General features: G+C 52.2%; 1 protein-coding gene across 3 annotated transcripts in view; it reads left to right on the forward strand.

The window, feature by feature from the left end:
• Positions 1 to 11452, forward strand: part of LOC102931959 (arf-GAP with SH3 domain, ANK repeat and PH domain-containing protein 1) — a 101022-nt gene extending 89570 nt beyond the window's left edge. For 2 of the 3 annotated variants that reach the window (XM_037915629.2, XM_037915631.2), the window contains 2 exons: positions 622 to 744; positions 4427 to 11452. In XM_037915629.2, the coding sequence (XP_037771557.1) occupies positions 622 to 744; positions 4427 to 4501 (198 nt within the window). In that variant the 3' untranslated portion in view covers positions 4502 to 11452. Of the gene's footprint in view, positions 1 to 621; positions 745 to 4426 lie in introns of those variants that run through there. The other variant, XM_037915630.2, reaches the window with a different exon arrangement.
• The last annotated feature ends 2807 nt before the right edge of the window (positions 11453 to 14259 follow it).

A 14259-nucleotide genomic window follows, 5' to 3' on the forward strand; every position in this document is an offset into this window, starting at 1 on the left:
GGGAGAGAGGTGGAGAGGGTCAAGCAACGAGGAAGGGGGAGGGGGTAGAGCAGTGAGCCATGGTGGGGAAGAGGAGCAAGCAGGGGCTGGGCCTCGAGGGAAGAGGTGGAGCAGGGGCAGGGCCTCGAGGGAAGAGGCAGGGCAGGGGCTGGGGCCTTGGGGGGAAAGAGGCGGAGCAGGGGGTCCAGTTTTCATAAATTAGAAAGTTGTCAACTATATGGAAGAACACTGCAGGTAGGGAGCTGCCAGAGCCACACTACACAGTCTCCAGCATCTGGACCCCTGCAGCCCTTCACCACCCACTCCAGAGCTCCCAAAGCACCCACAGCCACCCAGCACTCGCCTCCCCTTCCCCCGCCCCCGCACTCTCCCAGCCTGATCCCCTGCGGCCCCATGGCATGCCCCTCACTCACCTGCCATGCGCAGGGCTCCCATGCTGGTTGGTGCCCTCACCCATGTGCCTGGAGGGGATTCTCTCCTGCCCTGAGTGCACGGGGGCTTGGGGACCAAAATGCCCCCGCATTCAGACTGCATTTGTTTGTGTCTACCAAAGAGCATGGTGCAGGATGCATTGGACAAAGGGATCCAGGCTTGATGACGTTCTCCCCTCCTGATTTTCAGAGTAAACCACGCTTCTTCCGGGTCCGAGCACTGTTTGACTGTCAGGCTGACCGTGAGGACGAGCTGACCTTCCATGTGGGAGAGATCATCATCGTGGCCGAAGAGGAGGACTACAATTGGTGGGTAAGTATCAGCCTACACTGTAGTACGGCACTGCAGGTTCCAGTGTACATGCTGATGTCCCCTTGACCTGCGCGCCAAGCCCCTCCCTAGCCACAGATCCCAGAATCTTAGCCAAGCTGCCTTCCTCCCTTGCCTCCCCTGGAGTGCTGTCCTGTTTTTTTCAGGGTCTCCTGGTTAGAGCTGAGCAACCCCACTCCTGCCTTGTTGATCTCTGGAGCTCTGCACTCAGCCCTCTGGACTCTCCACTCTGATGTGCTCGCCCATTTGTTCTCTCTTCCCCTCTGCCTCTTGCACTGATACCTGTTAATCCGCTTGCTCCTGTCACACCCTACTCTCCTTCAGCACTTCTGGTTCCACTGTTGCGTTATGCAAACTTGAAATGCAAACGTTAGCATATTGGAAACCAGTTGTGTCCCATCTCTACTGAACATCTAGAAATCTAACTTCTGGCTGGTTCTTCCAAGACAAACAATAGAAATGTCACCATTTTCTTAAAAATATATAATTGTGTAATCCCCACTCCCCTCTCTCCGGGGTGCCACCTGGGACGGGGGTACCACTGAGCCCGCCTGACCCACCAGCCTGGGTATCCTTAACACTGTACTGCTCTGCAGCCTGCCAAGCCCTCCCTCAGGCTTCAGACTGCAGTTTACCAGTACAGATACAGGTAGGGACACACCCAGCTGCAGATTCCCACAGATGCTGAGATCAGCTCTGCATGGGAAGGCTCAGCTAAGGTACTGCCCAGTACTCAAGTGCACACCCCCCTCTAGAGGGTAAACCCAAAATTATGCAGTTTTCCACTGCACAGAGATCTGTACAACATAAGCTCACGAAATTCTCCCTCAATGTGGAGAGGAATATACACAGCTTTCTGCCCCACAGTTATGATTTCCACCCACTGGCTTTAGACAAAACAAGTTTATTAACTACAAAAGATAGATTTTAAGTGATTATAAGGGATAGCAAACAAATCAAAGCAGATTACCTAGCACAGGGGTAGGCAACCTATGGCACGCGTGCCGAAGGCGGCACGCGAGCTGATTTCCAGTGGCACTCATGCTGCCCGGGTCCTGGCCACCGGTCTGGGGGCTCTGCATTTTAATTTAATTTTAAATGAAGCTTCTGAAACATTTTTAAAACCTTATTTACTTTACATACAACAATAGTTTAGTTATATATTATAGACTTATAGAAAGAGACCTTCTAAAAACGTTAAAATGTATTACTGGCATGCAAAACCTTAAATTAGAGTGAATAAAGGAAGACTCAGCACACCACTTCTGAAAGGTTGCCGACCCCTGACCTAGCAAATAAAACAAAAATACAATCTAAGCTTAATATTCTAAAGAAATTGGGTATGTGTAACAAATTCTCACCATAAATGTTGTTTTAGGCAGATTGTAGAGATTCTTCAAGGCAAGCTGCACTTGCTTGCAGTTTCAGACTCCAGTTATTCCTTTCACAGGCTAGACAACCCTCTAGCCTGGGTTCAGCCCTTCTCCCCTAGTTCAGTCCTCTTTCTTGGGCGGAGAATCAGTGAAGAACAAACCACGATTATGTCACTCCCCTACCTTAAATGGTTTTTGCATATGGCGTGAATCCTTTGTCTCCCAGTTTGATTCCCATGCCTGGTCAGTGGAAAAACACTAGTTTTATCATGGAGTCCAGTACCAGGTGACTTGGTCACATGTCCCTATAGGGCCACCGCAACCATGACTCAGAGGCTGTTTGCAGCGTCCTCAGGAAGGCTTCCCAGGAAGGCTCCCCGGTGGGAGATTAGCATCTTCTAAGACCTATCGTTCTCCCTAATGGCCCTTCCCAGCCGGCCATCTAGACTGATTGCATTCCCCAGGTGTAAACACATTTTAATAGATGCATAGACAATATTCCTAACTTCAGATACCAAAATAATACATGCATACAGATAGGATAATCATATTCAGTAAATCATAACTAAGGCTCTGTGTTTGTCACAGAGGTCACGGAAGTCATGGGTTCCGTGGCTTTCCGTGACCTCCATGACTTCTGCAGCATCCCCTTGCGGCTGGCCCAGGAGCCACCTGAGCAGCTTGGGCAGCCGCCGGGTCATTCGCACTGGCTGCCACTGGGGCAGTCTCAGGGCCCCTCTGCCCCCCACAGCAGGAGTTTGGGTGTGTGGGGGCTCAGGGCTTGGGATTGGGGCCAGAGCTAACCTCAGCTGCTTGCTCCGCTTGCTGCCTCTGCCTGCAGGCACCGCCCTGGCAGCTCTCATTGGCCACGGTTCCCAGCCAATGGGAGCTGCAGAACCATGGCTTGGAGCAGAGCAGAGGCAGCACGTGGAGCTGGGGCCGCCACTTCCCAGGAGCTGGGTAGGGAGCCTGCTTGAGCCCCACCAACCCCCAACCGGCACCCACGCCCCCCCTACCCCCCGGGCCGAGACTCCCCACCCCGAGCACCTGCACCCCCGTCCCCAGTACCCACAATGCTTCCTCTGGTTGCACCCCCCTCCCCAGCACCCGCCAGGAACTGTGGCCAATGGCTCCTGGTTGACGGCACAGAGGGGCTAAGGCAGGCTCCACCCCTACAGCTCCCATTGGCCGCAGTTCCCGGCCAATGGGAGCTGTGGAGTTGGTGCTCAGAGTTGGTTCTCGGGGTTCAGGGCTGCAGGAACATGCCCCAGCCCCTGCCCCGGGCTCAGCCCGGAGCCCCCTCCCACACTCCAAAACCTTTGGCCCCAACCCAGAGCCCACACTCCCTCCCACAATCCAATCCCCTGCCCCAGCCCGGTGAAAGTGAGTGAGGGTGGGGGAGAGCAAGCGACGGAGGGATGGGGGATGGAGTGCGTGGGGCGGGGCCTCGGTGAAGGGGCAGGGCAAGGGTGGGACCTCAGAGAAGGGGGCGAGGGAAGGGTGTTTGGGTTTGTGTGATTAGACATTTGGCAACCCTAGCTGGAACCCAGGATGGCCGTGCCCTGGTTCCTGTAATGACTGGGGCGTGGGTGGTCAGTCTCATGGCTAGAGTCAGGCGCCATGCCACGGGTTGAAGCTGGAGTCAGCATCAGGGACGGGCAGAGGAGCAGGGATGCAGAGTGAGGCCGGAAAGCAGGTACTGGGAACAGACGGGGGTCTGGGATGAGGATGGCAGCCACAGGGAGGCAGGCAGGAGCCAGGAGTCCTGCAAGCAGGCAGGGTCCATATTAGTAGTAGCAGCAGCCAGGGATTCTTCTAGTTGCTCAGACAGCGTCCTGTCCCTTTCTGGTCTAAACAGAGCTCCCCAGCCATCCCTGGGGCTGGGCATTTCCCCCAATCAGGAGCTTCGGAGGCAGAGCCCTTTGTGAGCAGAGCTTCATTGGTTGCCTTCTGCAGTGGCTCAGGTGAGCTGCTGGGTAGTGGCTGTGGACTGGGCACTGCCTGGGGACTCAGGGGCCCAGATTCGAGATCCGCGCACAAGACCATTCTGCCTTCAGTGGTGCAGGAAAGAATAGAGCAACTAATGCAAGCTTGCTGGGAACCTCGTCACCTGCCCAGAACCTGCCTTTGTTCTCCGGGGAGTTGGCGAGTGCGGAGATTGGAATGGCTGGGCCCTGCCTGGGCCGGTTTAGGAATGGCTTGCAGTCATTAGTCAGTTCCTTTCCACTGGCTACCCAACCCCATGGAAGAGCCCCAGCTGACTAAGCCTTTGCTGGCTTTTCTCTTCACAGAGCGGCTGGATTGAAGGGCAGCCCTACAGGAAAGGTGTCTTCCCAGCATCGTTTGTTCATGTGCTGAGAGAATAGGACCTGGATGGCTGACAGAAGAAAGAGCATCTCAGCTGCTCGAAGTGCAGATCCCCCAGACTCCCTGTTTTCAGCAGGTTTCCTGCAGAGAACACACTTGGCAAGCTTGTGCTGTTTCATCTCTTGTGCCTTGTGACTCTCAGCTTCAGGCCCGCAGCATGTGGTTCTGCCCACGGGGCCCAGAGCAGGGCTTGGAGGGGTCAGGTCTTTGCCTTTCTCCTGAATTGCAATCAAGTATCCTACTGGGTGTGTTTGAATCCTGCTTTCAGCTCCAGCTGTTCAGTGTGCTGGCTCCCGCACAGCAGTGAGGCACTCACTCCTGCATGGTGCTGGCTGGGAGTGGCCAAAGCCGGGAGAATGCCACTTTAGGGACACCAGAGTTTGGGGCCTGTTTTAACATGGGACAACTGACTGCTGATTAACTGGATAGTAAATGCCACTCTAGACACACCACAGATGTCTGTTCCACACTCAGCCCTAATGTCCAGGTTAACATCCACTCTCCTCCCAATTAACGTGAGTTAACTCAGGTTCAAACAAGTCCCAAGCCCCATTCCAGTCAAACCCGTCCACTATGCCAGCCAGGGAGCTGCCCAAAACAGGCTTCTTTCCACTCTCCCATTTGAACCAGTCATTCAGCTGGGCAGCCACTTTGACACCCAGACCCACAGAAACTGCACCAGTTCCTGTCTCTGTTTTTCTGCTCCAGTGCTACTTCTAGTGGGAGCTGGAGCCTAGCTAAGGCATTTTTACCAGCCCTGTTCAGAGCCCTCTTTCCACTAAAGCTGCCACCACTGGAATGACTGGCAGAGCTGTGTTGGGACAGAAAAACGCTGATCAACGTTCCCAGTGGCCAGGGGCATGTGACAGGAGAGAGCTCAGAGACCTTAAGACCAGAAGGGACCATTGTGATCATCTAGTTGGACTTCCTGCACATCACAGGCCACAGACCCTCACCCACCCGCTCCAGTAATAGACCTCTCTGGCTGAGTTACTGGCATCCTCAAATCATGATTTAAAGACTTAAAGGTACAGAGAATCCACCATTTACACTCGTTTAAACCTGCACGTGACCCGTTCCCCCCATTACAGAGGAAAGCAAAAAACCCCAGGGTCTCTGCCAATCTGACCTGGGGGAAAATTCGTTCCCAACCCCCAAATGTGGCGATCAGTTAGACCCTGAGCATGTGGGCAAGACGCACCAGCCAGACACCTTGGAAAGAATTCTCCGAAGTAACTCAGAACCCGCCCCACCTAGTGTCCCATCACCAGCCACTGGAGATATTTGCTGCTAGCAGTCGCAGATCGGCGACATGCCATCGTAGGAAGTCCCATCATCCCACCCCCTCCATAAACTTATCAAGCTCAGTCTTAAAACCAGTTAGGTTTTTTGTCCGCACTGCTCCCCTTGGAAGGCTGTTCCAGAACTTCACTCCTGTTGATTAGAAACCTTTGTCTAACTGGAACCCTAAACTTATTGATGGCCAGTTTATAGTCATTTGTTCTGGTGCCATCATTAGCCCTTAACTTAAATAACTCCTTTCCCTCCCTGGTATTTGTCCTTCTGATGTATTTAGAGAGCACAATCATATCTCCCCTCAGCCTTCTTTTGGTTTGACTAAACAAGCCAAGCTCTTTGAGTCTCCTCTCATAAGGCATCAATCCTCTGATCCTCCGAGTAGCACTTTTCTGCACCTGTCCCAATTTGAATTAATCTTTCTTAAACATGGGACACCAGAATTGCACACACTATTCCAGAGGAGTTCTCACCAATGCCTTGTATAATGGTACTAACATTTCCCTGTCTCTACTGGAAATACCTCGCCTGATGCATTATGGGACTGCATTAGCCTTTTTTACAGGCTAATGCAGCCACATCACATTGGCAGTTCATAGTCATCCTGTGATCAACCAATACACCCAGCTCTTTCTCTTCCTCTGTCACTTCTAACTGATATGTCCTCAACTTAAAGCAAAAATCCTTCTTGTTAGTCCCTAAATGCATGACTTTGCACTATCATATTTCATCCCATTTTTATTACTCCAGTTTTCAAGGTCCTCCAGATCTTCTTGTATGATATTCTGGTCCTCCTCCATATTGGCAATACCTCACAACTTTGTGTCATCTGCTAGTTTTATTAGTGCACTCCCACTGTACCATGGTCATAAATGAAAATGTTAAATAAGATTGGTTCCAAGACTGATCCCTGAGGAACTCCATTAGTGACCTCCCTCGAGCCTGACAGTTCACCTTTCAGCATGACCCATTGTACCCTCCCCTTTAACCAGTTCCTTACCTTTCAATTCTCATATTAATCCCATCTTCTCCAATATAACTCATAATTTTCCAGGTGAAACTGTATCAAATGCCTTACTGAAATCCAGGTAGATTAGATCTGCATTTCCTTTGTCTAAAATATCAGTTATCTTCTCAAAGAAGATCAGGTTGGTCAAATGCGATCTACCTTTTGTGAAACCAGGTTCTATTTCATTCCAATTACGGTTCACCTCTATGTCCTTAATTCCTTTCTCTTTCAAAGTTTGTTCCAAGACCTTTCAAACTAACAGGACTGTAGTTTCGTGGATCACTTTTTTCCCTTTTAAAAAAATAGGTACTATATTATCAATTTTCTAGTCATAGGATACTGCTCCTGAGTTTATGGAATCAATTAAAATGGTTATTATTGGGCTTGCAAATTCATGTGCCAGTTCCTTTAATATTCTTGGGTGGAGATTGTCCAGGCCCCATGATTTGGTCCCATTAAACTGTTTGAATTTGACTTACACCTTGGATGTGGTGATTTCTGCTTCTGTCTCCCCACTCCCATTAGCCACCCTGCTACTACCCCTAAACTCTTCATTACCCTTATTAAAAACTGAGGCAAAGTATTTGTTTAGGTGTTGGGCCATGCCTAGATTATCTTTAATCTCCATTCCTTCCTCAGTACTTAACGGTTCCACTTCTTCTTTCCTTGTTTAATTTCTTTTATTTATATGGCTATAGAACCTTTTACGATTGGTGTTAATTTCCTTTGCAAGGTCCAGCTCTACTTGGCTTTTTGCAGTTATCACTTTTTCCTTACATTTTCTGATCTCCAGGAGGTAGCTTTCCTTGCTGATCCATCCCATCTTCCATTCCTTGTAGGCTTTCTGCTTTCTTTTACCTGTTTGAGATGCTTGTTCATCCCATTTGGTTGGCAACCCTTCCCTACAAATTTTTTCCCCTTGCTTGGGATTCAGGCTTCAGATAGGTTCTGCAACTTCAACTTAAATTAATTCCAAGCTTCCTCCACATTCAGATCCTTGAGTTCTTCATTCCAGTCCACTTCCATAACTACTTCCCTTAATTTTTTAAATTTAGTTCTTTTGAAATCAAAGACCCTAGTTGCAGACCTATATTTGTTGATCCTTCCATTCAGTTTAAACTGAATTAGCTTATGACTCAAACCGAGATTATCCTCTACAGCCTGTTCTTCTACGAGGTCCTCACTACTCACCAATACTAAATTTAAAATGGCATCATTGCTTGTTGATTCAGTCTGAAGAAATCTTTCATCTATCACATCCAGGAAAATCTGGGCCTACCACTCATCCTCCAGTCTATATCTGGAAAATTAAAGTCTCCCATAATCACACAATTCCCAGTGGTATTTATTTCATTAAAAATATTAAAGAGGTCTCTATCCATATTCAGATTGTATCCTGGGGTCTGTAGCAGACCCCAAGCACTGTCCCAGTGGAGCCTGTGTTATCTTTATTCCCCCAAAGTGATTTTGACCCAAACTGACTCATCCATTCCATCACTTCTAATTTCTTTACAGTCTACCTCACCATTACCATACAATGCTACTCCACCTCCTTTGCCTTTAGTTCTGTCTTTCCTGAACAGCACGAACCCTTCACTACCTGTACTCCAACTCTACTGTTTGGAAGTTAAAGTGGGTACCCCAGAATCCCTGGAAACAAGTGCATCTAAACTGGGGATCGTCCTGGGTTCAGCTCCCTCCTCTCCAAGAGTTTAGCCGGCACTCACCCGGCACCACGAGCAAGCCTCTCCTGCAGGGCTGGTGCTCTCTGAACTGGAGAAGATTCAGAGAATTGCTCCATTCTTTGCTAGAAGCTCTGGAACAGTGCTGAGGCCATGAGCTTCTGGGGTGTGACCCAGTCACCAGTAAATACTGACTGTCCACTACTGTGTCTCACAGAAGGAAGGAATGTTCCAGTTTCTCTCTCCAGCCTCCTTTCCAAGCCCACCCCTACCCTGGTGTGGAAAAGGCCCCTAGGATCCCATCTAGTCCAGCCATTGAGGGTTAGGGGACAAGAGTCACTGCCGGCTTTTTTCAGTCTAGTCTTAAATGTGCCAAGTGATGGCACTTTCCTCGTGTTTTCTATGTCCACTTCTAGGCCCAGGGTCCAGTCTAGGGTATGACTGTGTTTGCTGTTCCAAAATCCAGTGGTGTGGGACCTGGGTGGAGAGGCGGGTTTGCCCATTGTGTCAGAGGAATTATCTGCACAGCTGTTGAAGTGTCCCGGTACAATGAGCCACAGGGAACAAGTGGCTCCATCTTCCTCCATTTCCCAGAGAGCTCGTTCCCCAGCTGAGTACATCTCACTGCCAGGGAGATAACCAGAGTCTGAACCTAAGAGTTTCCTATCTTAGCATCCCCCCCCCCCCCATGCCTAGTTCTGCTCCTAGCTCCCCTCCCAGCTTGGTGTTTGGACCCGTCAAAGACCCGTAGACAGCTGAGTTCAGCTGTGCATGTGTGAAGAAAAGATGCTGGGGTCCTTGCTGCAGCTGTGGGCTCTGCTGCAGACAGATTGTAGGGGAGGCACTGCCCTCCAAGAGAAGCTGCAACCTGCTCTGTCTCACACACTCCTCATTTAACTGCTAAAACGTGAGAGAAGAAAGGGACGAAAAGAGACCCCCCTCACCCCCACCCCACCCTGCTCCGGTTTGCAGGCGCAAGCCGGCACTACATCCTTTCCCACAGCAGACGAAGCCACAAGGGCCAAGTGGCTATGCCACTCCCCTAGCTATCTGGCACTTGGATACACCTGCGTCACATGCCGCCTCTTCCCACTATCACAATCCCAGGACTCAGCTGGGGAAACCCTGCCTCCAAAGCAGCTTGCGCCATCCAAGGGACCTGTAGCCACCCCCATCTAATGAGCCCCAAAGCCATTCACATACTCGCTAGCAACTGCCACCCTGCAGGTGGGCTGGGCACACATGCTGCTGTGAGCTGGGTGGGGAAGGTAGAGGGGTAGGCCCTTGCCAAAGACAAGTGCACACTGCTGCATCATTGGTCTGAGGGGGGTAGGGTGAGACCCACAGTCAGCCTCCAAGCTCCTCTCCCTTGAGCTGGGATGTGTGCCAGGAACTGGCAGTTTCACCCAGCGCTGGCTGCTGCCACCCTTTCTCGCACTGCAGTTGCAGGACCAGGCTTTGGGAAGCAGCTGGTTTCCATGCCCCCCCCCCATCTATGAATCTCCAATAACAGCCTTCTTCCCTCGGAGTTCTGCTTCTCCTCTGCCCTCCTCTGTTCCTGACACGTTCCCAGCATCCCCGTACAGTGCTCCCAGCGCCGACAGGGTGAGCCAAGGCTGGGTGTGACTGGGGCCAGCAGTCAGTGCCCTGGGAAGGGTGGGTCTGTGCCTCTGGCTCTCCCCGCCTGTGTTACTGGCTCTGCTGCACAGTGACCGAAGGCAGTGGCGCCGCTGAGCTGCCCGAGCCTTCGAGAGCAGCTGGTACGTCAGCCCCCGCGGGAGGGCAGCAGGGATGGCACAGGGGCACTCAGGCTGGAGCTGTCACTCGGATGAAAAATGGCCTTGACGTGGGCAATGTAATGCACATGGTGGGAGCCTTCCTTTTCGTCTCGGTGTTCTTTGGAAAATTTTGATTTTTTTCAGTGGAAACGGAATTACCAAAAAAAAGGCCAAAAATGGAAAGGATTCAGCTGAAAAACCACAATATTTGACTTGGGGATGCTGCTGCGGTGCCTCCCAGGAGCTGGCGTTCAGGTGGCTTGTGCTCCTGCTCACCCTTGGGTTTGACTGTGTCTCCCGTGGCGCACTGTGGTCTTCCTCTTGGGAAGGGCAGGCAGAGAATCATGGTAGTCCCTGGCCAAGGTGCAGCATGGGAGATGTCGTTTGGCTGGGTGAGCCTGGGCCATAGAGGAAAACGGGGATGAGGCACCAAATTACAACCAAGAGGCACTGCAACAGCATCTCCCAGTTTTCAGTTTGTGGGTGGAGGGGGGGGGGTTAATTAAAATAGCTACATTTTCCAGAGGATGCAGATACTTTCTTTCAAAAAAATTGTTTTGTTGAAAATCCAAGATTCTGTGGAAAACAGTTTTGTCAGCAAATGTTCCACCGGTCCCAGGGGCCCTTCATATATATACACCCCTTGTGCCTTGGAAAATCCAATCAGCATGCTCAGGGTTATTTTGCATTACCAGCCCCGAGCAGAATAATGCCCACGCTGGAAACACGGGGCATCTTATCTTCTACTTGAGCAAGTCCTGTCCCTGCAACATGGTGTCACCTCTACTGGGCTGCTGGAAAGAGCAATAAATACTCTGGCTTCATGTGGTTGTTAGGACATCGTAAAACTGTGAAAACCCATAAAGGGCAGGATGTGACATCTTTCTTGATGGCAGTGTCCCAACTAGCATCTCTGAATATTGAGTGAGACACAAGCACACCCCGGAACGTTACAGATTTTGCAAAAAGGATCTGAGTAATGGTGAGATGCCCCATTTACATAGCTTGCAAATGGCCCCTTTTGAAATCTTAGTATTCTGGCTGTATCAATCTGGCCTGCACCAGTCCACCACAGAAAAGTCAAATATACTATTTTAATGATTACATTTTGTTTATTTCTATTTTTGGAACACTTCTAAAAACAAATTGTGACATTCACACCTATTAAAAAGAAATGCTTCACAATGGGTTTGCTAGTGTGCCACCATAATACCAGTACGCCCTACACTGTCACCGCTATACCTTCATATGTGACCCCTGAGGCTGAGTTACAGGAAATATGCGCCCTCACCAGTGTGTAAGCATCTGGAGCACTGCACTTCACTGGGGAATAAGGCCTCCAGTGTGTTTCCTTGAATGTCTAGAACTATACTCCTCTGCGTGTATTTCAGAATGCCGTGCTCTGTACACAGGCAGTCCCGTGATCACAGTGGTCCCTTCCGGCCTTGGAATCAAGGGGATCTCTGAACGGACATGACCCATCCTCCAGGAACTTTGCCTATGTGCAGCGTCACACCTCAGATCCTGCTTCCACATGTAATGGAGAGACAGATACAATGTGAGCTCAGCGGTCCGGGCTGCTGGTGGTGCCCTAAAATGCCTGTAATCCCTCAGCTCCGTCCTCGGGGTTCGTTTTCCATCAGACCAGCTGCCCTGCTTGTAAGAGCAGAGCAGCAAGCCACCTGGCCAAGCACGGGCAAGGGTTGAGACTTTTTGGACTGCTCAGCACCCTCCAATGCCCCTTGGCTTTGCCCAAGGCTGCTGTGCCGTTCTTCTGGTGTCCCCGAGAGCATGAAAGCTGATGTGGCTCCCAGCCCTTTGTGGGACAGGGCTCAGTCTGGGGTAGGCATGAGGATCAGGCCCAAGGAGCAAGCCAGAGGCTAAGTGTGAGCAGGGGCAGCAGGCCAGAGGCAGCCTCCCAGGAGCTGGGGGAGAATCTGAGAACAGTGCCCGGGTGCAGGCTGTGGCTCAGCGGGGTGATGGCTCTGGCTGGATGGCAGGAGAGCAGTGCAGGCCCCAGTGTGAGCACGGGTGATAAGACTGAACTCTGGCCAGTCGGACCTTCACAACAGCTTTTCATTGCCCACCCGGGGGGGGGGAGGGGGAAGCCTATCAGCGGTTCTCAAACTTCATTGCACCATGACCCGCTTCTGACAACAAAAATTACGACATGACCCCAAGAGGGGGGACCAAAGCCTGAGTCTGCCTGAGCCCTGCCACCCCAAGTGGGGGAGCCAACGATGAAGCCCAAGGTTTTCAGCCCCAGAGAGGGGGGCCTGTAACCTGAGCCCCACCACGCAGGGCTGAAGCCAAAGCCTGAGCCTGCCCGCTGCCAAAGGCTGAAGCCCTCGAGCCTGCACTTCAGCCCCAGGTGGCGTGGCTCGGGCTTTGGCTTTGGCCCTGGGCAGTGGGGCTCAGGCTTCAACCCCAGGTGATGGGGCTTTGGTGCCAGGCTGTGGGGCTCAGGCTTCAGCCCCCAACGATGGGGCTCAGGCTTTGGCTTTGGCCCCGGGAAGTGGGACTCAAGTTTCGGCCCCATGTGGTGGCTTCAGCCCCGGGCCCCAGCAAGTCTAAGGCCATCTCTGGTGAGCCCATCAAAAAGGGGTCGTGACCCACTTTTGGGGTCCCGACTCACAGCTTGAGAACCGCTGGCTAGGTAATAGGCCAAGGGAGCCACTGGGGACAATTATCCTTGTGCCACCCATCGGGAACTATTTTGTGGCTTGAAAGAGCTGTCCCTAGGGTCTTTCCCCATCTCTTCCTCCAGAGCCAGCAATGGCCCTGCCCTGCCTGCCGGGGGAGTGAGAATGGCTGGGAGCAGAGCTGTGTGCCAGGCCTGGTGTGCTGCAGTCTAAGCCACTGCTGGAGTTGCTCTCCACCCATGCCCAAGGGCCAGGGGAGCCGCCGTGAGGGGCTGGAGGAGAGGCACTCACTGGGAGGCTGCTCAGCATGGGATTCCTTCCCCCTGCCTCATCTCTGCAGGCAGCCCCTCCCCCATCAGCAGCCCCATGGGCCTCCTCCCTGGCCTGGGAACCTGCCAGGCAGGACCCCGTTCCCCGACTTCCTCAGGCTGCGTAGCAGCGAGCATGTGCCGTGTCAGCAGTGGGGGTGGGGAGCACCCAGAGCAGCCCCATGCTGGACCAGCTGCTTGAAGTTGAGGGGGGGCGAGTGGAGGCAGGAGAGACAAGGGCTGGAGGAGGGGTGCATGTGTGCATCCCAAGGAGAAGGGTGCATGTGCGCGTGCCAAACCCAGTGTGACGAAGTGGGACCTTTCTTAATGCTTCCTCTGAATACTGTAGGGGTGCCTCAGTTTCCCCTATGCATTTCTTAAGTCTCTAGGTGGTGGGCTAAGGGGATATACTGTTGCAGAGCAAAGGGCCAGTGTACACAAATGTCTGACACTCTCTCTTCTGGCAACTGATGGCATGGGCCCTTCCCCCCCGCAAGGTGAGAGCTAAAGGGTAGAACAAAGGAATCTAGTGACCTCCTGGCCCGGGAAAGAGACAAAGCCCAGAGGAGGGGAGGCTGGAGGGTGAGTCAGTTTGGGGCTGGCTGGGGACATGGAGTGAAGGGCAGACTTGGTTGTCTGGTTCACTGACCCCCCAAAATGGACCCGGCTGAGGGGTCTCTGTACCTACAAGCTCTGTTGTAGACCGTGTTCCTGTCATCTAATAAACCTCTGTTTTACTGGCTGGCTAAAAGTCACGTCTGACTGCGGAGTTGGGGGGCAGGACCCTCTGGATTCCCCAGGATCCTGCCTGGGCGGACTCACTGCGGGAAGTGCACAGAGGGGCAGAGGATGCTGAATGCTCCGAGGTCAGACCCAGGAAGGTGGAAGCTGTGGGAGCTGTGTGTCCTGCAGACGGGCTGCTTACAGAGAGGAGGCTCCCCCAGAGTCCTGACTGGCTTCGTAGGGAGCAGATCCAGAGCATCGCCCGGGGACTCCGTGACACCCAGCCATTAGATTTTGAACATACTGACCTTTATCCCTG

This window comes from Chelonia mydas, chromosome 13, assembly GCF_015237465.2.
Source record: "Chelonia mydas isolate rCheMyd1 chromosome 13, rCheMyd1.pri.v2, whole genome shotgun sequence".
In the NCBI taxonomy this organism is placed as follows: domain Eukaryota; kingdom Metazoa; phylum Chordata; order Testudines; family Cheloniidae; genus Chelonia; species Chelonia mydas.